Source organism: Antechinus flavipes, chromosome 3, assembly GCF_016432865.1.
Source record: "Antechinus flavipes isolate AdamAnt ecotype Samford, QLD, Australia chromosome 3, AdamAnt_v2, whole genome shotgun sequence".
Taxonomy (NCBI): Eukaryota; Metazoa; Chordata; class Mammalia; order Dasyuromorphia; family Dasyuridae; genus Antechinus; species Antechinus flavipes.
Genome location: NC_067400.1, coordinates 187,562,550 through 187,588,430, shown reverse-complemented (window position 1 = coordinate 187,588,430; position 25,881 = coordinate 187,562,550). Strand labels below are relative to the sequence as shown.

General features: G+C 33.7%; 1 protein-coding gene across 1 annotated transcript in view; it reads left to right on the top strand.

Moving 5' to 3' along the window:
- Nucleotides 1-25,881, top strand: part of GBE1 (1,4-alpha-glucan branching enzyme 1) — a 197,234-nt gene that overhangs the window by 8,226 nt on the left and 163,127 nt on the right. Inside the window, exon 2 of the mRNA XM_051984360.1 lies at nt 19,418-19,587. Coding sequence (XP_051840320.1) covers nt 19,418-19,587 — 170 coding nt within the window. The remainder of the gene's footprint in view (nt 1-19,417; nt 19,588-25,881) is intronic.

The following is a 25,881-nucleotide window of genomic DNA, read 5'->3' as shown; positions in this document are numbered from 1 at the left end:
AAATTTAGCTTCTAGACTTCTGATCCTTACTAAGAAGATATTAAAAGCATCTAGTGGCTATTCAGCCCCAGAATTCCTGGGACCTAATATGATCCTAAATAATGCATCTTGTATATCTGAGTAATCACACTGAGTAATCCCTTTGCTATAGCTAAATAGGTTTAATAACAGTGTGTGGTGTTTTTCTTCTTTAAAATATAACTGTTCTCTCTGGGAGCAGGTTTCTTGGGGAGATTTTCTGGAGGCATCCTTAGTTTCAGTTTCAAATAATAATCACCTCAAATGCAGCCAGCTGATAAAATGCAAACGTTTATTTTCTCCTTCCAAAATAGCCCACTTAGTTTTTCTTAGAGGCTTATCTTTCTGTTTGGTTCCAAGAGCTCTTGCTGCTAGTCCTTTGCCTCTTCTCCCTTCAGCCTCCAGCCAGCACAAAGGTGGAAGATGGAATGAATCTGTCTTGCCTCCGATAGAGGGCTTCTCTCTGAACTGACTTGACTGGCTCACTCAAGCTCTAAAGCTCCTTCTCTAAGAGTGGGATTGTGGGATCTGAGAGTTGGATTATGGGTTTCCTCCCAGAGTGCTCTCTGGCCCTAAGAGCTTCTTGCTTATGTGAGCTCTCTAAAGGTGTGAACACAAGCATTGTTTCTGTCTACTTAGTATCTTGTTTCTTCTGGCCCATAACATCTCTTTGTAAGATCAGATCAATCATACTGAACCAGGCTAAATTAGATAATTATTGTCTCTATCAACTCTAATGAGTTAACACTTTGTAAGGATTCCAACAATAGTGATATTTGACCATGATGCAAAAGCAAGAATACAGAGATTTGGTGTAGAGAGCCTAGATTCAAATCTGTTCTCTGTCATAGATCACTTAACTACTTGTGTTAAGTAGTTAACTTAACTAAGGCAAGCCAGTTGAAGGTCTTGTGGATAAAACAAGGGCATTGGAAAATATCATATAGCCACTAAAATCCTTTTTAGCCCCAAATGTGTGTGATGTCAGACTTAACCTATGATTTGTGATTCCTTTTGTGAAAAGTGAAACCACAAATGCTTGATTATTCAAGAATCTTTATTAAAGTCTCTGAAACAGCCAGTATTATGAAAGCAGTATTTTCTTCACCATTAAAAATGTCCTTTTTGAGGGGTAATAAAAATCACTCGACAAAAATTTGTATAGCTATGTGGTTATACTAGATGTGACTAAAATAATGAAAGTAGAAATATAATTTGTTGTTTTCTAAGTCATTATGCAGAGATCAATTTTTGTATGAGTTTGAAATTCTGACCTAGACCATGGCTACTTTCCAGATGAAGAAAGCTTAGTCCCCTTTATTACTTTTTAGACTAGAGAAAGTTAAACTTCCCCCCTACCCACACTCTTAATCTATCTGCAAATATTGAATTCCTGGTGGCAATAGATAAAGAGTGCTATATTTAGAGTCAGGAAGACTTGAATTTTGAATCCTCTTCCTCAGATATTTAGTATATAACCTAGGCAAGTCACTTCCCCTATCTTAAGACTGTTACTTCATCTGTAAAGTGAACCTTTCTCAAAAACTTACTGTGTCAGGAGAAATAATATAAAGTGCTTTACAAACCTTAAAAAACGCTATATAAATGCTAGTTATTAAGTACCTCATATATAATATTAGCTTAGACCATTCTAGTATAATTGTCTTTGTCCTGCCTGCCTGATTGAACCACACTTGATTTCTGACTAAATCATGAATATTTAGTCTTGCAATAAAATTAAACCCTGCTACAAATGTAGGCCTCTGGTGCTATCACACTTACATAATTATTAAAAATAACACTTGACACTGAAAATCAGATATCAAGGAAAATTTATTAAAGAAGAATCTTAAGGAATCACCTAAATGTTTCTGGAAATTTTTGTTGTTCTGATTGATCAGAAAATTTCTATCTTAAGTTTGTGCTACACTGATTTGGAAAATTCAGACAGGTGATAATGTGTTTTTGATATCTATTTAACTACTTTTCAGAGTAATTCAGAAATTTAAGCTTTTCTATGTTTGAATATAACTTCCCAGTGAGTTCAGGCTGATTGTTCTAGTCAAGTCTCATCTTTTAAATGTATAATTATCTCTAGGAATAATGTACTCATGAATTTACCTTTTGTCTAGTGTCCTGTAATAATATAAGATAGTTTAAATAGCAGTGACGACAATAGCTTGCATTTATGTAGCATTTTTAAGATTTGTAGTTTACTTAAAATTGTGGAATCCAGAGCTGAGAAAGACCTGATAGGTCTTCCAAATAAACTTTGCCTAAAATCACAGTGATAGTAGTAAGTGACTAACATGATACATTGCCATTGTAACTCAGATCACATGGCTTAAAGTTTGCAGTTGAATGCTGCTTCTCATTATTTCATCTAATGCTCACAATAACTAGTAACTTAGGTGTTGATATTATCCCATTTTTATATATATAGAAGTTGAGACCCCAGAATCTTAAATGACTTATCTAGACTCATATAGCTTACAAATGCCTCAGGCAAAGAGTTTTCTTTGTAGCTTCAAATAAGATTTATTTTCAAAACACTGTATGATTCAATCTATTAACACCTTTGTAGTTAGCTGTTTTTCCAAGATTTCATATGTCATTCCCATTTTTCTTTATTTGCAATTATAAATGTTCTTGAGCAATTTGAGGAAAGGCATCTATATTAGAACATATCTAAAAATAAATATTTTGACCTAATAAGTACAATTTAGAATTTGGTTTTGTCTGAGGAATTATGACTAACTAGTGATAAAATCTCATCTCCCTTAGAATTTCTTTTTTAAAATGTATTTTATAGTGATCATTTCAACTTTCTTCCTCCCCTAAATGAATCCTTTCTTGTGATGATAGAAAAACAACTAAGTAAAATATGCGATACATTTTCTTATCCAACAGTGTATATATTGTATTCTGTTTAGGGAGTGTACGTTTCGTTATATTTCCTCAGAAACCTTCATTTTTAAAATATAAAGTTTTAATGATGTCTCTATTTTCCACGTTATTATAGTTATACCATGCATCTCATCCCAGAGAACTATCCCGTATAACAGATAATATTTCTTAAAAAAAAAAAAAATCAGCACAACATACTGAAAAGTTGAAAAAGTATAAAACTGTAAATACTTAGACTTCCAACCTTCCTGAAGGGATTGGGTTGGAGATATCTTCTCATCTCTTAATACTTGAGTAAATTTTACTTTTAATCTTTATGCTTTTGCTGAATTTCTTTTGATTTTTTTACACATGTGATTGTTTTCATTTAATTATTTAGTTATTGTGTGTGTGTGTGTATTTTTTTTTTTTTTTTTTTTTGCTTAGCTTCTACATCACTTCATGTAGATCTTCCATGCTTTTTTGTTTTCGTCACATCATTTCTTTAAAGCACAGGAATATTCCATTATGTTTACATATACTATGATTTGTTTAGCCATTCCCCAATTGATGGGAATGTTTTCAATTTGTTTTCAATTCTTTACTGTCACAAAAAATGCTGATATAAATGTTTTGGTGTACATTTAGAACTTTTTTCTTTTTTAGGATTGTTAAAAGCCTAATAATGGAGTCTCTGGTTTAAAGGGTATAATTATTTTACTCACTTTATTTACATAATTTCAAATTGCTTTCCAAAATGCTCACAGCTCCACTACAACCTCAGTATTTGCTATTTTAGGTCATTTTTGCCAGTGTGCAAAGTATGAGATGAAATTTTAGAGTTGCTTTGATTTTCATTAATTTTATCATTAGTGATTTTAGAACATTCTTTCATGAGGTTGTGAAAACTGCAATTCTTTTGAGAACTGTTGGTGATTTTATTATCATCACATACATAAAGTAATTTGATATTGCATGAAAAGTATAAATAAATTTTGGTAATATTTTCCTTATTATATTTACATAACCCAATCAAGAACACTGAATATTCCTTTAGCTATTTAGGTTCTTTCTTTAAGAGCATTTTGTGTGTTGATCCCCACATATTTTATGCATATTGTTATTTGTAATGGCATTTTTTTCTATTATTTCTTCTTGAGCTTTATTGTTATATAGAAATGATGTTGCTTTGGGGCATGTTATTTTGTAACTTCCAACTTTGCCGAAGTTATCTTCTCAGTATCTTTGTTGATTTCTTAGGATTTTTCAAGTATGTGATCTTATCAGCAAATGGCAATAGCTTTATGAGATGGTTTTATCTTCTCTTTACCTATTGTTTAGCCTTTATTCTCTCTCTTATCTTTCTGTTGTTGTTACTGATAACATTTCTAGAATTTATTATTATTATTATTATTATCAATTAATGATATTATGAATATCATTATTATTATTATCAAATAATAGTGGGGAGAGTAGACGTGCTTGTTTTACTCCTGCATTAATTGGATAAAGTTTTATTTCTAGGGATGCTTTCTTTTGGTTATTGAATATATGCTTTTTAATGATATTCTTTAAAAGGTACCTCTCTACCTATATTTTGTCAAGCACATTCTGAATCTTCCATTTCATCCAGGCTGGAAGTACAGTAGCCACTCACAGGCCCTGATACTAGTGCTATTTGGCAATGAAAATTTTACTTAGTTTGTTTTTCTCAACCATAGTTCATTATCCTTTCTTTAGGAGGTTTTACTATCTTGGTAAATATATGGACACCTGGGTGACTTTAATTCTATTTTGACTTACAACTCCTTTGGCCTTCTCTAGTAGCAGGATTTGATTACAGTAGTATGCCACTATAATCTATTGTTATATCACGGAATCATTGATTTCTATTTGTTCTATTTCTGGTTAAAAGGAATTCATTAAAATACTTTTTTCCATTTTTCTTCTATTTACTCCTGATTCTTTTCTCCAGAGCTTTTATTCCTTTAAAAAAAAATACATATATGTATATGTGTGTGTGTATATATACACACACACACATATACATATATGTATATGTGTATTTATTTGTTTAAAACTTAAATATAAAATGCAGAAAAAAAAGAAAATAGGAAAAAAGACAAGAAACATGCACACATATGTACATATGTATGCACACATCCACACACACATCATTGGCTATACCACAGCAATATTCCAACCCCTTTTATGTAGTTGTTTTCAATAGCTAAAATAATATTAACATGATTGACATAGTGGTATTTGTTCCTTTAAATCTATGACTATAATTGTTGTGGAGTTACTTTTTCCTTTGAGAGGATTTCTAGGTTTAAAATCTTTTTTTTTTTTTTTTTTTTTTTTTTTAATTTGGTCTCTGGTTTACTCTTCGTCTTCAGTTTCTGAACTGGAGCTTTGTGCTAGGATTGGGCACACTTGTTCAATAAAATTCAAACCTAAGCAGATTCTGTATTCTCTTTACCTGGAAACAGCTCAACAACAAAGCTACATAAAAATAGAAAAAGGCATTTTCTGTAAGATTACTTTAAAAGTGTTAACTCATATAAATCTCTAGATTGTTTATTAGCATAATCTATTAAACTACAGAAATAATTAATCATGAATTCTTGGTTGTTGATTTCCTTGGGACATCTCTTGGTCTATATCTAATAAGTCTCTTTTGTTCCCTGTTATCTCTCTGTCTTTATATTTGTAATGTGGGTATTGATTAAAGTGCTCACAGTGCACATTTTTGACTCCTAAAATTTCTTATTTTCAGCAAATATAGCCTTTCTGGAGAGAGTGTTGTTGCCTTAATGCAATTCATTAGTTCTAATAGAATTCTCTCATCTCCAATGGCTCTGCTGTCATTCCTGATCAGAATTGATAGCAAAGAAAGATAAGTATTAATATTGGCACTGAATACCCCATCATTTTTCTGTTTAGTGTGTAGAGATGGACCAATTTTAAAAGCAACTCGAATAGAATGTGTCAAGTTGTAGGTTATCTCAGGCTTCTGTACAATTGTGAATTTTCCCTTATTATCCTTGGTAGAATTAATGAGGTTCAGAAGAACATCAACTGGCACTTAGACTTTAATGAATAAACATGTATGTGTAAAAGAGTAAAGTATTTGATTCTTTTGAGTGTATTAGAGGGAAGAGCACCAAAAATTTCCTTACATAAAAGAAAGCCCTGGCAACCTGCCAGTCCACTGGAAAGACCCTATCTTTAACCCAACCCTTAAATCCCTCCAAAGCTTTTCTTATATCACATTCACAACTAAAATTTGACTAGACTTGCTCTGGGCACATGTCAAAGCCTAATTACATAGACGTTTTCATTTTTACTCCCCTGGATTCTAGCTTATTCTTAACCTCTGACAGTAATCTCAGAATCCTTCCATCCTTCTGGACTGGTGTCTATACTTTAATCTTTGCAGTTCTCCCCATGACTATCATTCCTTCTACTATTACCATTTTCTCTTCCAGTGTATGCCTGACATTGCCTTGGAGCCCTTGTCTCCCTTAACAGGGCCAAAAAGGGATTGATTGCCTTTCTTATCTCTCTTTGCCTTAGGAACAGTTGGGGGATAGGCACTAAAATTGCAAGCTTTACCAAATCCCAGGAGATTTATAACTAACTGTCCAGAAGTCTGGTTGAAATTGAGAGCCACCTTTCTGCCAGCATTAAAAGTCCTAGACCAGCAACAACAATCCTTGGCTGTCCTGACCTTACAAAACAATGGGCTTGGAACATCCTCATTGTAGGTTAAGGCAGCACCTGTGCTTTTCTTGGAAAAAGAGTGCTGTTTTTATGTCAATAATTTTAGCTTTATTGAATCTATAGCAGATGCATCTGAGACTAATGCCAAACAATAACTCCAATCCTTATTCCACTCCGTGGTCTGCCTGGCTAATATCTCTCTTAACTACTCTAATTATTCCCTTGGTCTCTTGTTCCTTTTGCTGGCTTGTGCTCCCACTTTACTTAATTGCTTTGTTTCTCTGGTTTCGTCCACACTCTCCCAGGTCAAGATATTCCCATTATTTACTCAACTTCAGTCCCTCTTCTACTATAGATGAGGCATCTAGGACTTTTCATATGCAGCATTTAGGAACAGCTTTACACTCATGTCAGCTTGAAGCAGTTACAAAAGAATGATTTTCATTTTTGCTCCCAGATCAGAAGTGTGCCCTAGAAATTTAAAAAAGTGGAGAAAGATGGGAACTCAAGCTAGCTCCCAAGATCAAAATTCTTCAATTCATTCTCAGTGTTTCTCTAAATCTCCCCTGACTTTGTCCTTCAAGTATTTTTCCAGCTATTCCCTGACTTTATCCTTATCCATGAATTTCCAAGTTCTCCTTGATCTTATTTCTCCCTAATATTCCCTGATTTTGTCCTTCCATACTCTTCCTTAATCTTATCCTTTGAGCAAAACATTTCCCCAACTGTTTCCCCAAACATCCCTTATCTTCTCAATTCTCCTAGTTTCTCCCCCTTCCTTCTGTCTATAAAGATCCTTCCCAAAGTATGGCAAAAAAATCATACTTGGGTTTTGTCTGAAACCTTTACTTGTGAATAAAGGTGCCTTTTAACAGGGAGAACTTCTTATTGTGATTCTTCATAATCTTTGCACCTCATCTTTGCTCTCCCCAACCTCATCATGTGATATCATCTCTTACTTAATTTTTAAAGTTCTTTTTAAAATCTTCCAAAAACTTTTATAGGGCTTTTGTTACTATTTGACAAGTTTCTTTGAAATAGGAGTAGCTTTTTAACTTCATTATCTGTGGTCAGGTTGTCCTAAGCTTATTTATTTTTATTGTATTTTTAGAAGCTTATTATAATAATCAGATTCTCTTGTATATGTATTATTCCTTAGCTTTCAAATTTTTTATATTGCAATTTTCTGAATTGTTTTGAGCCACAAAAGGGCCCTTAGCTCCCTGTTGTTGTAAATACTCTTGCTATCTGTAGTCTCTCTGGAAGCTGGCTGTGAAGTTCAGTTCATCCCTCTGCCCTGGAACTGAAACCAGGAACTCTGCACCCTTACCTACCTGGCTGCAGATACCTACAGCCAGCAGGGTCCTTGCCCCCTCTGCTATACCTCTCTCTAGTTCATGTATGTGTTACTTTTGCTTACCTTTCTTTGTCCAGAGTCTAGGACTACCTCATCAGCACAATTGGGCCTCCAAACCAGTGTGGAGAATACTTCAATATTGCCCTAATTAAATTAGATGGCTGATCTCTCACTATCTGTGAGTTGAAAGTTCTTGAAACCTCTCTAAGTATCCCCAGGGCTTGCTCTTATTTGGTTCAGTGTTTGGGTAATTATTATGAAGTCTGATCCAGTTTTCTTTGGAGGACAACTGCTTTGCCCCCACTTTTAATTACTCTTTTCTGCTCCTTAAAGTTCACTTTGAGATGATGTTTTATCTTTGTGTTTCCTGTTTTCTTCCTGTATCTTTCCTGAATCTCTTATCTTTTGAATTATTTGGATTGGTACATTTAAGGTGATTTGACTTTAAAAAGTTAATTCTTGCCTATCCTAGGCCCCTCTCATATGTGCAGTTCATGTGGCTCTCCAATTATTATTGCTTTACAATTAAAATAGGACCCAAGTATGGAACTGATTAGGAAATCTGCCTTTTTACCGTGAAGAGTTGTTTTCTTTATTGCATACAAAAATCGTCATTTCTTGAGGCTTGTGCCCTCTTTGACTTCAGCTCAGCCAACAGATAATTTTCTAAACTTAATTGAAATGAAAGTCTCAACCAGAGACAATATAATGATTCCCACAGCTATTTTAGTCCTTATGATGGACATTATTTTTAAATAATTTTAATTTCTAAATAAACGCTTAATTTTTATCTCTGCTTGTAGGCAGAATTCCTTTTTATCTCTCAAATAACTAAATAAATGTTAGCTGAAATGGTTTTTCATTTAAACTGGTTTTTTGGGGGATTCTGGGAAGATGGTAGAGTAAGTTGGTAAATTTCAAGCTCTCCAGAAGAGAAGAGTTGGAGCAGAACAGGGGTTTTCCTGATCACTACACTAGAAGATAAGTTAAGATAAGCTAAGATAGGGCCAGTCATTATTTCTTGAAGTGCAAACACCTCTGGATTAACTTTACAGAAACACCAAATGGAGAACCCTGGGGCTAGCTAGGTGTGGCTTGGATCCCAGCAGGAACATACAAACTTTCACTTCCTGAACTATTTGTGGAGTTGGGGGTCTGAGTCCAGGAAGACTGAGTGAACCTTGGTTGATTAGGAACACCAGGCCCAGCTGTGATGCAGGAACACAGCCATGGGTAAGAACTAGCATTGTGTGAATCTTACTCTCATCAGATTTGGCTCAACGAGAATATCAGACATATTTGATTTCACAGTGAAACTTGTCTCACCCTTTAGGGAAGTGGGAGGGGAAAGGGGAAAGGAAAAGGGAAGGCTAATAAAAGGCAAAACAGAACTAGCAAGGCAAAGATATAAGAAAGGGGAAGGGACTCCAAAGGGGGAGGGCTGTTTGAGGGAAGTGGTCATCAGAAGCAAAATGACATGGAGGAGGGAAGTGGGAAAGGCAAGAGAAAAGTACAACTTTGGGTAAATAAGATGGCAGGAAATACAGAATTAGTTATTCTTAGTTATTAGCTAATTGTGAATGTGAATGGGATGAACTCTCCCATAAAACGGAAGTGGATAGCAACTGGATTAAAAGCCAGAATTGTTGCTTACAAGAAACACATTTAAAGCAGAGTGATACATACAGAATGAAGTTAAAGGCTGGAGCAAAATCTATTATGCTTCAGGTGAAGCAAAAAAAAAGTAGGGATAGCGATCCTGATTTCAGATCTAATAAAAGCAAAGGTAGATCTAATTAAAAGACATAAGGAAGAAAACTATTATCTCCCTAAAAGGTATCAATATTAAACATATATGCACCAAGTGATATAGTATCCAAATTTCTAGAGAAGTTAAGAGAGCTACAAGAAGAATTAGACAGCAAAACTATACTACTGGGGGATCTCAACCTAACTCTCTCAGAACTAGATAAATTGAAAACACAAGATAAATAAGAAAGAAGTTAAGAAAGAAAATTTCTTTATTGTATTCACCCTAAAATTGAGTTGAGGAGACCTTTCCACTGGATCAGGATCAGAGGCTTTTCCACCGAGATCAGGATTGGAGCTTTTCCACTGAAATCAGGGTCCTGTCAGCTCCACATTGGGTGCCAAAATGCTCTCTTCTTTTATAGGATATGATGGTTCTCTGGGAGTAGGTTTCTTGGGGGGGTTTCTGGAGGCAGCCTTAGTTTTGGTTCAAAATAATAATCACCTCAGATACAGATAGGAGTTAAAATCCAGTTCTTTATTGTCTCTTCCAAAATAGTCCGGTTAGTTTTCTTAAGAGACCTATCTCCCTCCTTTGTTCTAAGAGCTCTTGCAACTTGTCTGCCAGCTTCAGCTTCCAGCTTTCTCTGAATCTTGGTTCTATTCTCTCAACTGACTCCAGGAGCCCCTTACATATAATCTTTTAAAGGTGTGAACACAAAGGTTGACTCCTCCTGTGAAAGAGTGGGATTGTGAGACGTGTAAACTTGTGAATCTCATACTGAATCCTGACATATGAATCTCATACTGAATCCTGATGTATGAATCTCCCAAACTTGTGAACTAATGTGTGAGCTAATGTGTGAAGTCTCAAAGGTGTAAACATAATCATTGTTTCTATCAATTCCATTGAGTTAACACTTTGTAAGGATTCTGACATCTTATTATCCCCAGATTATGCTTTTCTTTTTCTTGCCGCGCCTTCCCCCCCTCCCTTCCTCCCCTTTCCCAGTATTAAACTTATTGGCACCACTTGCGTCACACAGCTCTCCCTCTTTAGGATCCCTCTCACCCCCTTTGAATCCTTTCCCCTTTCTTGTACCATTCCCTTATTAGTCTTTTCCTTTTCCTCTCCCACTTTTTAATGAGGTGAGAGAAGGGTCTCTGTTAACCAAATATGTCAATTATTTTCTCTTTGAGCTAACTCTGATGAGAGTAAAATTCACACAATGTTCCTCCCCCTCTCTAAATTCCCTCAGAGATGATAGATTCCCTTTGCCTCTTCATGGGATGTAGTTTCCCTCTTTTTATTTCTTTTTTTCTGACATTATCCCTTTTCCCTTTTTCTGACATTATCCCCTTTCCATTTCTACTTCCTTTTTTATGTTATATCAATAAAATCAAATTATACATGTACTCTTTATATATATCCATAACAGAAATACAGTTCTGAAGAGTTCTGTTACCTTTTTCTGCTTCTTTTGAGTCCTATGGTTGGAGATCACATTTTTTGTTTAGTTCTGTTTTTTTTTTTTTTTTTTTTTTAAAGAAACAAATGGAATTCATCTGTTTCTTTAAAGATCCATCTTCTTCCATGGGAGAAAATGCTCAACTTAGTGGGTAGTTTATTCTTGGCTGCATTCCAAGTTCTTTTGCCTTTTGGAATATCAGATTCCAGACCCTTCCATCTTTTAATGTGGAAGCAGCTAGATCCTGAATGATCCTTATTGTGACACTTTGGTATTTGAATTGTTTTTTTCTGGATGTTTGTAATATTTTTTCCTTAATCTGGTAGTTCTAAAATTTGACCACAATATTCCTTGGAGTTTTTATTTTAGTGTCTTTTTCAGAAGGTGTTCAATGAATATCTTTCTATCTATTTTACCTTCTGATTCTATTACATCTGGACAGTTCTCTTTGATGATTTCCTTTAAAATAGTATCTAGGCTCTTTTTTTCATCATAATTTTCTGGAAGTTCAACAATTTTCAGATTATCTCTCCTAGATCTATTTTTTAGGTCTATTGTTTTTCCATGTAGATATTTAAAAATTTTTTTCTATTTTTTCACTTTTTTTTGTTTTTGCTCGATTGATTCTTGATGTCTCAATGAATCAGTCATTTCTATTTATTCAGTTCTGATTTTTAATGAGTTATTTCCTTTATTAGCTTTTTAAACTTCTTTTTGTATATGTCCAGTTGAGTTTTTAAATGAGTTGTTTTGCTCTATGGAATTTTTTTCCATTTCACTAATTTTTTTTTTTTTTAACTGAGTTATTTTCTTTTTCCAATTCACAAATCCTACTTTCTTTGGAGTTCTTTATCTTTTCCATATCACAAATCCTACTTTCCTGGGAGTTCTTTACCTTTTCCAATTCACAAATTCTGTTCCTGCACTTCCTGGGAGTTCTTTACCTTTTCCAATTCACATTTCAGAAAGTTGTTACTCTCTTGCATAGCTTCTCTTTCCTTTCCCCATTTTTCTTCTACCTCTCTTAAGATTTTTTTATAATTTCTTCTATGTGAGCCTTGTGTGATGGGGGGACCAGGTTACATCTACCTTTGGAGTATTGTCTGGAGACTGTCTGCTATTAGTCTCCTCGGTGTTGAACACGCTTTCTTTGTGTATAGAAGTTATCGATCACCCTTTTGATTTTTTTTTTTAACCTTTTTTTTTTTTAAAGCCTGTAAAGTCTGCCTTCAGGGTAAGGAGGTTATTTCTGTGCAGAGTAGGGATAGGTATATGGACAGTAGCTATCCTGCCAATGGGCTGCAAAGAGTGGCCAAGCTGCGGGGCTGCTCTGGGAAAAGCTCCACACCGGAAGTGACCCAGGCCTGGGTCACACGGCCGAGAGGAAGTGCCCTTCACGAACCCCTACTGTTAGGACTAGCGACTGCCTTGGGGCTAGAGCAGTGAAAGCGTCACTTATCCCCCTTCAAAACCCTACTTTGGGTTTTAGCAGTTGCCTTATCCCTCTTGGCACCGGAGTGTCTCTGCCTGGGGAGCACAGTCACTCTGCAGAAATTCTGTTGCCCCAGGACCAACTCCCCCTCCCCTTCCTCCCTCGTGCAGATTAGAGGCTGCCCCAGGCTGCACCCCCTTGCCGTGCAGATTTGTGACTGCCCCTGGGAAAGCCCTTGCTGCACAATGCCACTGTACAGCTGTGTTGTGGCCTGTGCTAGTTCTTTCACTTCCAGTTTTGGGTGCATATAATAGCCATATCCTTTTAGGTTCTGGCATTTTTTAGAATACCCTCTACCTTTGGCTTTAATTTCTCTGCTGGTCTACTGCTTTATAACCAAAGCAGAACAGTCCAATCTCTGGTAGAGTCCTTTTTGTAAATTTCCCATCCACGGAATTCACCCCTGGCCCCGGTCCGCTCCAGATGCTAACCTCTGGTTCTATCCCAACTTGCGCTGGTCTCCTCCCGCTGCTCAGGACAAACCTTTTCTGGCAATCTTCCAGATTATCTTAGGCTAGTAAGTTGTTGTACTTTTTATCTTCATGAATTTTACCAGTGAAGTGCTAATTTTGAGGCTGATTTTAATAATTAGTAATGAGGGTATGAAAGAAGCTCAGAAAGTCGTGTGTGCCTTCTCTGCCATCTTGGCTCCCAGCCTTCCTTGAGTCTTAACCTAAAATATCCATTCTGTTTAAATCATTAAAGTAAATCTTATTTTTCTGTGTTTTAACTAAAAAAGTTAAAAAAAAAAAAGAAGTTTGCTTCTTACAAAAGAAGTTATGACCTTTTATTATATATGGCAACATAAAAACCAATTAAAATTCAGACTTGAAGGAGACTTTTGGAAGTCTAAAGTTTGATTCCCTCTATGTTTTTAACAGTATGTTATTTTTATTATTGATAATACTAAGTAATACTTGCTAAAATGATAACAAAAAGTCAAGAGGTGAATTAAAGAATTAACTAGTGAATTTGTGCAATAATAAGAAAACATACAGAAGATTTGAGCCTCAATGTTTGGTTTCCCACTGCTTTGGTTAACCGTCTTGTCTAATTTCATTTACTTATTTTAATGTCCTTAATTTTTAAAGTTTTATTTGTTCTTGTCATTTATTATCTAATGTATTTTTTTCAAAAAAAGGGCACTAGCCTCAGTTGCATGTAAAAGAAAGAAAATTATATTAAGTGATTTCTTAAGTTTGTTTTCATTTTAATATTTCATTAAACAGAAAGACAATTTGCTGACTTGATTTTATTGGGAAATGGTATCAGTAGAGTGAATATAATGGCACTTAATAAATATATAAATTAGTTACATGCAAATTTCATTTTAAATGCATTCAAGTTATTTTCTTTTTATAGAAATTCTATCTTTTGGGTCTTTGTGTAAAGTAATGATCACTCTGGTTGCAAATCTATCTTTTGTACAAATAATAATTTTTGCATATAGGGTTTTTTGTAGTACTGCTTAAGTATCACATTTCATGTGCCTAATTTTATGAAGAGAAAATTTATTGGCTTCTACCTTTATGAACTAATTTTAAAGATTGACTACTTTTTCCAATCATTTTATATTTCTTAAGCTAATACAAACATTTACTATATATGTAAATATATATAGAATATGTAATATATAAGTTAATATACAAATTCATATTTTTGTTATTTTTCCCATATTTTTGAAACAAATTAGGAGAGAAAGTGGGAAAGGTTTTAGGAGGTATTCAAACTTTTACTTGTTTTTGAGTATTTTATGATGAACAACTTTTATCTAAATGAGGCAAATAAGCTTTTGTGATCAACATTGTGTAGATCTTAGTTGTTTTACAACTTATAGGATCTTATAGGAAATAATTAGTGAAAGCATTCTTGTGTTTTCATTAAAAATGCCCTTCATTAAAAATCCCTTCAAAAATGCCCTAGATACAGATCTAGAACATTTTATAAATATTTTTCAAAGATGAGAAAATTGGTCTGTGAATCAGTTATTATTGATAATTTTTCCTTGTCCTGGATAACTAAAAGTCTTAAATATTGTGACAAGAATAGGGAGTAGAGATGGAGATACTGAAACTCAAAATGCTCAGACTATGACAAAAGTCAGATGGCTCAAATTTGTTTCAAATATATGAACAAAATATCAACAAAGATATAAAATAAGCCCACCAAAATTGCTACTCTTTCTGTAATCATAGACAAACGCCAGTAGGGAGAGAGGGAAATTTACTTTAAAATAATTACACAGTACACAAGTTATGAGTACTTTTTCAGTGATATATTAAAGTTATACAGAGCTATAAAAGTGTACAGGAAAACAAAATCAGTTATTTAAGTTTTTTTTTTTTAATTTATCATGATTGGGATATGAAATACAATATAATTGAAAATATTACTTAATTACTCAATGCTGTACCGATGGGTTTCTTTATAGAGGTATCAAAAGCTAAAAGAGAGGGAAAAACTAAAGGGGAGGAATTTTAAGGAAAATAATGGAAGGGGGAGTAAGAAAGAAGGGAATCTTGCAGTACTAGATTTCAAAATACACCAAAAAAGCATCATCAGATCAATTGGATACTGGCTTTAAAAAAATAGAAAAGTTGATTAAAGGAGATTAGGTATGAAATAATCTAAAAACAATCTAAAAAGTAAGATTAGTGTTACAAAACACTAATTGTAAACCTAAAGGCCATTCAGCTCCAAATTGATATATGACCTAAATATAAAGAATCATTTTAGAGGGAGAGAGATGAAAATAACTTTTACAACTGCTAATTGGAGAAGTTGTTTACCAAAGGATAATCATAGGAGACAAAATGGATAATTTTGTTTATGTAAAATTAAAAAATTAAAAATTGAAATTGATGCAGTTAGAAAGCGGAAGAACCAGGTACCTGGCGAAAAGTCTTTGGAGCAGGTTTCTCTGCTAGTAGTCTCATTCAAGAGATTACTAAATGGTCATAAAATATGAACAGATTTCCCCAAGAAAGAAATCTAATCTAGCAAAAACCATGAAAAAATGGTCATAATTAGAGAAATATGAATTAATACCTTCAGTGTTCTACCTTATAACAGATTGACAAAGGTGAAAAAAAATGGAAAATCATAGTTGTTTATAAGGGCTATTAGAGGCAATTCATTGTTGACTTTGTGAATTTGTCTCATTATCCAGAAAAGCAATTTGAAAGTATTTCAAAATTAGTTTCTCTGGCCATTGTGGGTTTCAGGAGTCTAACAAAGAAGGCCAGAGACAGGAGAGTCAGGAATTTCAAAATAAGAAAAATGGTCTGTTACACAAAGATGAGTGCTAGAGTCCTTCCCCTTTTTGGAGTGGGGGTGGGGGGAAGTAGAGGCAATGTGGGGAGATTTCAATACTTAATATGAGTAATTGCCTAGTGAGCTGTAACTCTGACAATGAAAGGTAACAGCAACAACGTGACAAGTTTGATTCATAGAAGAATTTTAGAACATGGGTACTACAGACAGATGCTTATCCAAGCTCAGAAATCACTTCATGGTAGTGTGAAACAGTCCTGGGATTTTGCTCTGGATGAGATCATCCAAAGAGTGAGCACAAAGGGATATTGTTTTGCTAGACTAGGGGTATGACTTGCTTCCTAGTTCTTTGCTGTGAAAAATGGTGTCTCCTAATATTTTGACAACTACAAAAAAAGTCAGTGATAGAGAACTACAAAAAAGATCAGTGATAGAGATGGCTCACATATATTCAAATATTCATAGTGGCAGTTTTTGTTGTAGCAGAGAACTAGAAATTAAGGATGTATTAATAAGGAAATAGACAAACAAATTATGGCATGGTTATTCAAGAAGACTTGAATTCCAATCCATGGTTAACAGCTGTGTCATCTTAATTTGTACTTCAGTTTCTTCATCTGTAAAATGGGAATGATAACATCTATGTAACACAGTTGCTGTTTAGATAAAATAACATTTGTAAAGCATTTTACAAAACTTAAAATATTATATGAATGGGAGTTACAGTTATTACTTACAGTTACAATAAATAACATTCTAAGAAGTCATGACATTGTTATATTAAGAACTCTTGTTGGGTTAGCTAGATGGAACAGTGGGTAGAGTACTAGCCCTGAAGTCATGAGGACTTCAAATCTGACCTCAGACACATAACTAAGCTGTGTGATCTTGTGCAAGTCACTTAACCTCAACTACCTTTCACACACACACACACACACACACACACACACAGACACACACAGACACACACACGAACTCTTGTCCATATAATGACCAACTAGAATTCCATGAAAGGGATAATAGAGATGGTATTAGTAGTTTAAAGGAAGAGCAGGATCATATGAACATTTCTTATGACTAGAGCAATTCTGTACACATTTGTAGGAATCTGGTAAGAAAAAGGAGATAAGGAACATTTTGATTTAAAGATCATTACTCTAGCAAATACTCAGAAATTAAGAAGATCCAAATACTTCACTGCAAATTCTAATAACAATTTGGAAGACTGGTCTTCAGACCTTCACAATGACATTCACTTAATATTATTGCTTTTGATATATAAGTATGGAAGACATCTTTCATTTTTAGGTCATTTAAAGTCAGGCTACTTAATTTCTGGATTCAGTTATGCATTTATTTACAAAGCACCTAATAAAGTCATTTAGGTTATCTGATAATATTTTTCATTATCTTCATTTAGTCCTTTTTTATAATATTTCTCTGTACTGATTTAGATGTAAGAGCACAAATTAGAAGAAAAGTCAACCACATACTATCTGCTAATCAAAAATACTATTTTATATATTCATAAAATTACCATTTTTTCTTGTGATTACTTTAATTTTTATAAAATTAACTTGATTTAAGTTACTTTTAAATTAAATGGTGAAACTGATGGAATTTACTCCAAAAGAAAATAATAATCCCTGAAAAAAATATGGTGTAGACTGGCTTTAAAGACTAAATTGACAGTTAATTACTTTTATTTTTATTAAGTTTTTATGTCACTGATATTTCTCCCCCCTCCCTATAAAATCCTATTATGTATCTAGAACAATAAATAAGTGATTCATCAAAACAAACCCATCACAGTTTGTGAAGTATATTCTGTACCAATAAGTCTACCACTTTTCTACAGTCAGAAAGTTTGTTTCATCACTGGTCCTTTGAAACCACAGGTGGTCATTACATGTAATACTTTTCTTATCTGAATCTACTTTTAAAAATTAAGAAGTTAACCCAAAATTTGTGCTTCATTTTAAAAGTGCTGTTACTTATTTATATGGGACAAAAGATCACGAACTTAAATAAATCAGAATCATCTCAAGATAGAAAACAAAGGAGTTTTAATTTGACACATCTTGTGAGATTTGGATGTCTTCCCATCACCCAGGATGGTCTGGAAATGAAGAGAAGTGAGGCACAGAAAACAGACAAAGATTATATATGGATCCTGGGGTATCACTCCCTATACTGGGTAAATGACCTCACGTTCTAAGTCATAAATAAGGAAATACAACCACATCTTTAGGATTACCTTTCATGGGTGTTTTAATGCCAAGGTGGTCATAACTTAGTCTTATAAAGAAAAGGATTATATGATCCCATTCTTTTGTAAATCATATGATTTTTGGAGAAAGAAACTTGGGCCTGGGGCACAGCCAACCTTCCCTCAATTTTTAGGACATCTTGTGAGATCGCTTCATAGTTCACTTCATTCATGTTTTTGGTACAAAAGGGTGAAGAAATAGAAAAATAGAAATAATTTAGCATTGAATTAGTTATACACTTCTAAAAATTTTTAGCATTTTAAAAATCTTAACACAACTTAGAGCTTTACTATTCCATTTATGAACAAATATTAGGGATGTTTTTGGTTAGAAAAGGGCAAGGCAGAAATGAATTTACTACATCTTTAGGCTTTTCTCTTTTTGAACCATGGTGATTTCAGAGTAGAATATATATTTTTTGTAGAAGAAATTGTTGGCATTACTAACCTATTTCTTGATCCTACCATATGAAATTAGTAAAAAAAAGAAAAGGAAAGAAAAAAGAAACTCAAAACCAGAAAAATCTGAGAACAATGATTGATAGTGCCTTTGCATAAATAGCCTTTCTAAAATATATTACCTTTAATAAAATTCAGTAACATTTTTAGAGATGAGAATATAAACAAATGGGTAGTTAAATGAAACTAAAAAGGGAAAATATAGATTAAAGATTTTACAGTGTATCCTGCCAAACAGATCTGTTAAAATTTCTTTCAGAGAATCTACGTTTGAATGAAATAAACCTAACTTTTTCAATCCCCTTAAATTTTGCTAATATTTTACAATTTCATGTGATCCTTTACCAAATCTAATAGTGCTGTTTGATGATAATGCCCAAAAATAGTGCCCTGAATAGCAATAATATTTTCATCACATTGTTTTTGCCCAATTAAAATGCCTGATCACTTAAATATCTTGGATATTTTAATGCAGTTTAAATTTAAATTTAAACTTTTAGCTATAGTCAGTTCCCCCCCATATAAGTTAATATTATTTGAATCTAGTTATTTCTTGTTCTGAGTAAAAGGAAAGTATGTCTCAGTGAAGCATGTTAATAGAAAATAATGTTAATTTTTTATTATTTCCTTATTTAATACTTTTTCTTGAAGAATGTTTAGTAATATTCCTCTGCCTGGTTTTTTAAAAAAAAATTCTTAAAAAAATTTTCTTTTCTAAGGTATAAGCTCTTCACCCAGACTTTGAAAAACATTGAAGAATGTGAAGGTGGTATTGATGAATTCTCTAAAGGCTATGAATCATTTGGAGTACATAGACATGCTGACGGTGGTTTGTATTGTAAGGAATGGGCTCCAGGAGCAGAAGGAGTTTTTCTCACTGGAGATTTTAGTAAGTACTGTTCATTTAAGTGATTTTAAAAGAAATACTTTTCTTAACTCTTTTATAAAAGTAGCTTTTGTGGATTTAAAATATGTAATTATTTTAAGACTAATTTGTGACATCTTAAAATCATAAGTTTAGAATTTTGGAAAGAGCTTTTTAGTTTTAAACCCCTTGTTTTACAGATTAAGAAAATTAAGGTCCAGAGAGAGTAAGTTAATTCATCCCAAATCATACAAGTAGCATGGGAAAGAGGTAGGATTTGAATTCAGGTCTTTTAAGCCTAAATCAAGTATTCTTTTCTTTGCATCATGCTGCCTTCATTTATTTGTAATTATTTATGAAGTGCCTGTTGTGTGTGAGGCACAGAGGTGCTAGGAACACAAGTTTGAAGAATATTATTGTCCCTTATATTTCTTGGAAATAAAGTTGTGTTAATATAATGAAAAATAATTTATTAAATATTTACCTGCATATGTTGCTGTGGTGAGCTATATAAGGTTAATAATTAAACACCTGTCTTTGTCCTTATGTTCAGAAACTGATCACATCAGTGGTTTTTCTCTGAATAGAACACATGATATGAAAGACTACTCGATTAATAAATATAGGTGTTTATCTTGCTAGTCAACAAGAGTACATTAATCCTCAAGCGTGTATCAGATTTTATGGTAGGTACTGGGGTTTACAAAAATGATAGTGACATGGCTTCTGTTTTCAAGGTGTCTGTCTATTATTAGGGAAGAAAGTACGAACCTTGGTAAGTACATACAAAATATAGAGGTCTAATGACTATGGCAATGGGAAAAGTTGTAAGGGGCTCAGTTTTCATATATAGAGCTTACCATCAGATTAGGTATCAGATTGAGTAGAGACAAAGAGAAAGAGATAAAGTTCTCTCTCATCCCCAAAACTGAACAAAGAGATGGCCAGAAGTTGGCCATGGCTGGCAGATAGATTGAACCATAGAAGACAGTATAAGATCCAGTAAATTGAGACTAAAGTTTGTGGCTGATGAGAAGGAAGGAAAGAAATAAGTGATGTTTTAGGCACTTTGCTTAGAATACAATTACAAGTAACAAGAAACATTCTTTGCCCTTTAGGAGCTACAGCAGAGGAAAATATCACATACAAGATTGCTGAAAAGCAGTTGAGGGGATGGGGAAAGGGGGAAAAAAGAAAGAATGGAGGGAAGAAGAAAGTTCCTAATACTGGGGATGGTTTTGAAATCCGGAAAGTCAGAAATTGGCTAAGAAGGAGATGAAGGCAGATTGGCCTTCTCAAGCCATAGGAAGAATTTACCTTTGAGATATAGGGGGTGGGCTGTGCAGAGCCTGTTCCAGGGCAAGAAGGTGCCAAGATCTGAGATAAGTTCCAGGATGATTCAGTAGTCAAGAAGACATAGTTTTTGGAAACTGAGTGGATGCCTATCAGGTGGAGAATGCCTGAATAATCTATGTTATATGAATGTTATGGAATATTATTGTTCTGTAAGAAATGATCAGTAGGATTATTTCAGAGAGGTCTGGAGAGACTTACATAAACTGATGCCATGTGGAATGAGCAGAACCAGGAGATCACTGTACATGGCAACAACCAGATTATACGATGATCAATTCTGATGGATGTGGCTTTCTTCAACAATGAGATTTTTCAGACCAGTTCCAATGATCTTGTGATGAAGAGAGCCTCAGAGAGAAGACTGTGGAAACTGAGTGTAGTTCATAACATAGCATTTTCACTCTCGTTTGCTTGCCTTTTATTTTATTTCTCATTTTTTCTTGTTTAATTTGATTTTTCTTTTGTAGCAAGACAGTTGTATAAATATGTATGCATATATTGGATTTAACATCTATTTCTACCATGTTAAACATACATTGGATTACTTGCCATCTAGGGGAGGAGGTGGGGAAAGAGTGAGAAATTGAACACAAGGTCAAGGCTTAGTGTTAAAAATTATCCATGTATATGTTTTGAAAATAAAAAGCTTTACTTAAAAAAAAAAAAAAGAAAAAGGGTGACATAATTTTGAATTACAGAAAGTCAGGACCAGAACCAGGAGGAGTATAGGAGAAAATTTGTGCCAGAAAAAATAGTTTGTGTCAGAGGATGATTGAGTGGTGGTAGAATTGAGTTGGATTTCAAGCCATATTTTGAGATCTGGTAATCAGGGACTGAAGTTAGGACTCAGCCCTTTCTTGGCAAAATAGAAGACCTTTACAGCATTGTACAGGGAATCCAAGTTTGTCTCATTGATAGCTGCTGTTATTGTTTTTTTAGTCATGACCAACTCTTTATACCCCTATTGATAATTTTCTTGGCAAGGATACTAGAGCTAGTATGTGATCTGCCTAATATTCTATCCATCTAGGTGCTCCAGAGAGAGCTGCTGTAGAAATCAGCTAAATCATTGTTTGGGATCTTGTGTCTGAGGATCTTGCAAGAGACACCAGCATAGTTTCCAATCTCAACATCAATCTTTCAGGGTTACAGCAAGGGATAAAACCAATTCCTGATTGTGGAAAGTGGCAAAAATGAGCTGAAGCCCACTAGGAAACTGAAATGTGTTCGGATTCAGTAATTGAGGGAGAGAATGGGACATAGTACCTACCATCTACTCCATCCAACTTCTGCATTATGGTGGGGACCAAGTCCAGTGGCTAAATCAATCACTTCAGTAATGCTAGAGGCAAACCTGCTGTGGCACAGAGTTCCAACCTATGTTTTGAGCCTCAAAAATAAGTAAGTAGAAGAAAACACTAAACACAATGAAGTTCAAGAGACAAACTTAGAAGAAAAAATAATTCTATAACAAATATAAGCAGAGCCATAAAGGATTCTGATAGAAGATATGTAGTAGTGGCTGGTTGAAACAAAGCAAGAGCTAAAAAATCAAAATAGAATTGAAATAAATCTTTGTATGGAAAAAATTGGAACAAAAGAAATTTTACATAAGTAGTGTGTTACCTGAAAAATATAAACTATCATACCTAAAGGATTTCAAGAGACAAAGAATATTAGAACACAATCAAAAGATTGATAAAATAGAAGAAAATATAAGGTGTCTGTTCTCAAATATGATTTATATGGAAAACAGAGATAATTTAAGAATCATTTGACTAATTAAAAACCATGACTAGATTAAAAATATGCATATTAAGAACATTGTCCAGATAGATTAGAACCAGGGATATATATTAAAAGTGAGTAAAAATAGAATCCATAGCTTTTGTAAGAAATTACAAATTTGAAACGTGCAGGAATGTCTTAGCTAAAATTTAAAAAAAGTACTGCAGGTCACGCACACACACAAAGTAGAAGAATTTTATTTTATTTCTTTTGATTGTGTCAAAAAGGGATATTAGAAAGTAGTAAAAGATTTTGCTTGAGGACCTGTAGAACTTGTTACTTTGACAGTTGTTTCATGTTGAAGGAAACAGGATTCTAAGGCACCATATTATAAATTAGTGTGAGTTCCATGTGAGCAGGGATTTTTTCTTTTTACACCTCCAAACATGTCCACGTAAGTGCACTTGTTTTATACAAAGTAATGAAAACTTTTTCATTTACTCAGTTTGGATAAATCAGAGATTATTGAAAGGTCAATAATGACAGTAAGACAAGGGAAGGTAGCTTGTACTTAAGTTGTGAGGGGTTTTAAAAGCTAAAGGGAGGAGCTTATATTTCATTCTAGAGGAACTAGGGAATTTATTTATAAGGGAGTGATGTAGTCAAGTTAAATTTTAGAAAAATTCTAAAACTTCCATTTTGAATTTCATACATTTATTTACACACACAGCATTCCACATATGAAGAAAAAAATAAGTATATATGTATATGCAAAGGATATGTGAAGTTACAAATATTATGTATAACTGTCTTTTTTCAAAGAATATTGACTGACTACATAACAAATTTAATATGATAGTTTCAATATGCTGCTGATCTATATTTCTGAACTTATTTCATTTTCCCTTAAGCACTTTCAGAAGTGCTTCTGTGACTCTCTTCTTTTTTGGGCAACATTATACCTTTTATTCCTTAATCTCCTCTCTCCATCAAAAAAGAAAAACATTATCCTTGTTTTATTATAAAAAGTATAGTCAAGAATCACTGGAATTATTAATTTTTTTTTTGCATTTTCTAAATATTAGGTGTTGTTAATTACTAGTTTTTCTATGTAATAAGTTTACTTTATTTATTTTTTGCTGAGGCAATTGGAGTTAAGTGACTTGCCTAGGTCACACAACCAGGAAGTGTTAAGTGTCTGAGACCAGATTTGAACTCAGGTCCTCCTGATTTCAGGGCTGGTGCTCTATCCATTACACCAGCTAGCTGCCCCAGTTTATTTATTTTTAATACACATTGTTTTATGAATAATGTTGCGAGAGAAAAAATTGGAACAAAAAGGAAAATAGAAATGGGAGAAGAAGAATCTGAACTTTAGCTTACTAGAGGAAATGAGTGAGAAGGGGAGAGAATAATCGTTCTTTTAAAAAATCTATTAAATAGGTAATTTCAGTCTGGTTTATTTATCAATCTTTGATCCAGTTCCACCTCAGGGCTAACTAGGAGGGGTATACTTCTCCTAGAGAGGAGTATCTTTTAGAGATGCATGTCCTTCAGCAAGAAGCAAGGCTTGTATGTTACTGGGGGGTGGATCCAGCTTATGCTCTGCCTTAGCAAAGGTCCCACTCATTAAGACTATACAGGTAGAAGACATTGTGCATGCTTAGCTCCATTACTTCTGGTAGAAAAACAAATCTTAAAATTTAGAATATGGTTAAGTGATCCTATATGGAAAAAAATAGATAACTTAAAATGCCTGATTATTAATAAAATATTTTTTCTTTTTTCCTAATTTTTTTCCCCCATATTCAGTTAGTTTGCACATTATTTAACACTTATTTCAAACAGCGGCAAATAAGGATTTCAGATGACACTGATAATGATATAAGAATAAAATAATTCAATCTATATCGTAAATAAAAGGTTCATGGCATCTGACAAGTTGTGCAAACAAACCACTCCAGAGGTCTTAGTACTAATTTTTAGTTCTCAAAACATTCTTTAGCAAGAGAAAGTTATGGTAAGAGGATAATTATACTTCAAAAGTAAATTTTGAGTTTTGAAAGTATTTATATCATAGCTACTAAAATTTTGCTGTCAGTTCCTTTCTAGCAGGTCGATTATAAAAATGGAATAAAAATATCAGGGTAAATATGATATGATTGTTCTCCTCTTCATTTCCTAGGGTAAAACATGAACTTATTCTATTTTTTGGCAGATAGTTCAGATGGAATATCATTAATGCAAAATGTCAAGTAGTCCTGTTTGACATTAGGTAGAACACTGAAATCTGCATCCTATATTATGTGAGATATATTGAAGATTGTTACATTGGTACCACCTTTTTCTCATTTCATCTTATGGTATTTTTGCTTTGCCATGATATTGCTTACTCTGAGGTCTGTGAGTCAAATGTAATGTTTCCAATATTATTGATGATAATCATTTACCCTACGAATATTGGCAAATACTTTATTTCCACTTGAATATGCTTGTTGTCTTTCCATGTTCTTGGGATGAATTGACCAGTTTGAGCCTAATAACAATCTTCCCATTGACATCTTGAATATGCCTTGATATCTTGAATATATATCTATATCTATATTTCTTTTTAGACCTATATCTATGTCTCTATATCTATATCTACCTATAGATAGATATCTTGGAGATAGTAAGAATAGGAATGTATTTAAGTATGCATTATACATTCTCTCAAGTGATTATGGTAGAGGGGAATGAGATTGAAACATCGACTTGGTAGTTAGTGCTAGACACACAGTAGGTCTTCAGTAATAGTTGGTCTTTAAAAATATTGTAATTCATATCAAATTTTTTTACTTATTAAATTTAAATTAAAAAAAAAAACTTAAGTGTGTAATGTTCTCATTTTGGTTTTCTGTAGGTCTCTGGGGCAACTTTCTTTTCAGTAGAGTAATCACCACAAGAATAGCCAGGTGTTAAAGTCCAAAAGTCTTTATTGTCTCCTTTCTCCTGGTGCTCAGCTAGCTTTCTGTAGCCTTTAGAGGGGACTTGGTTTCAGTGGAGAAAATGCAGGAGGCCAGGCCAGCCACCAGGAACCTGACCGAAGATGGAATGAATCTCATCCAGTCCTTGCTGGCTGTTATATACTCCATTATTATAGGTGTGAATCTTGTGGAACTATATTAAGTACTAAGTACATGTATTGAACTAGAGAACTATAAGCACCATGCTAAACTAGATAACCATTGTATT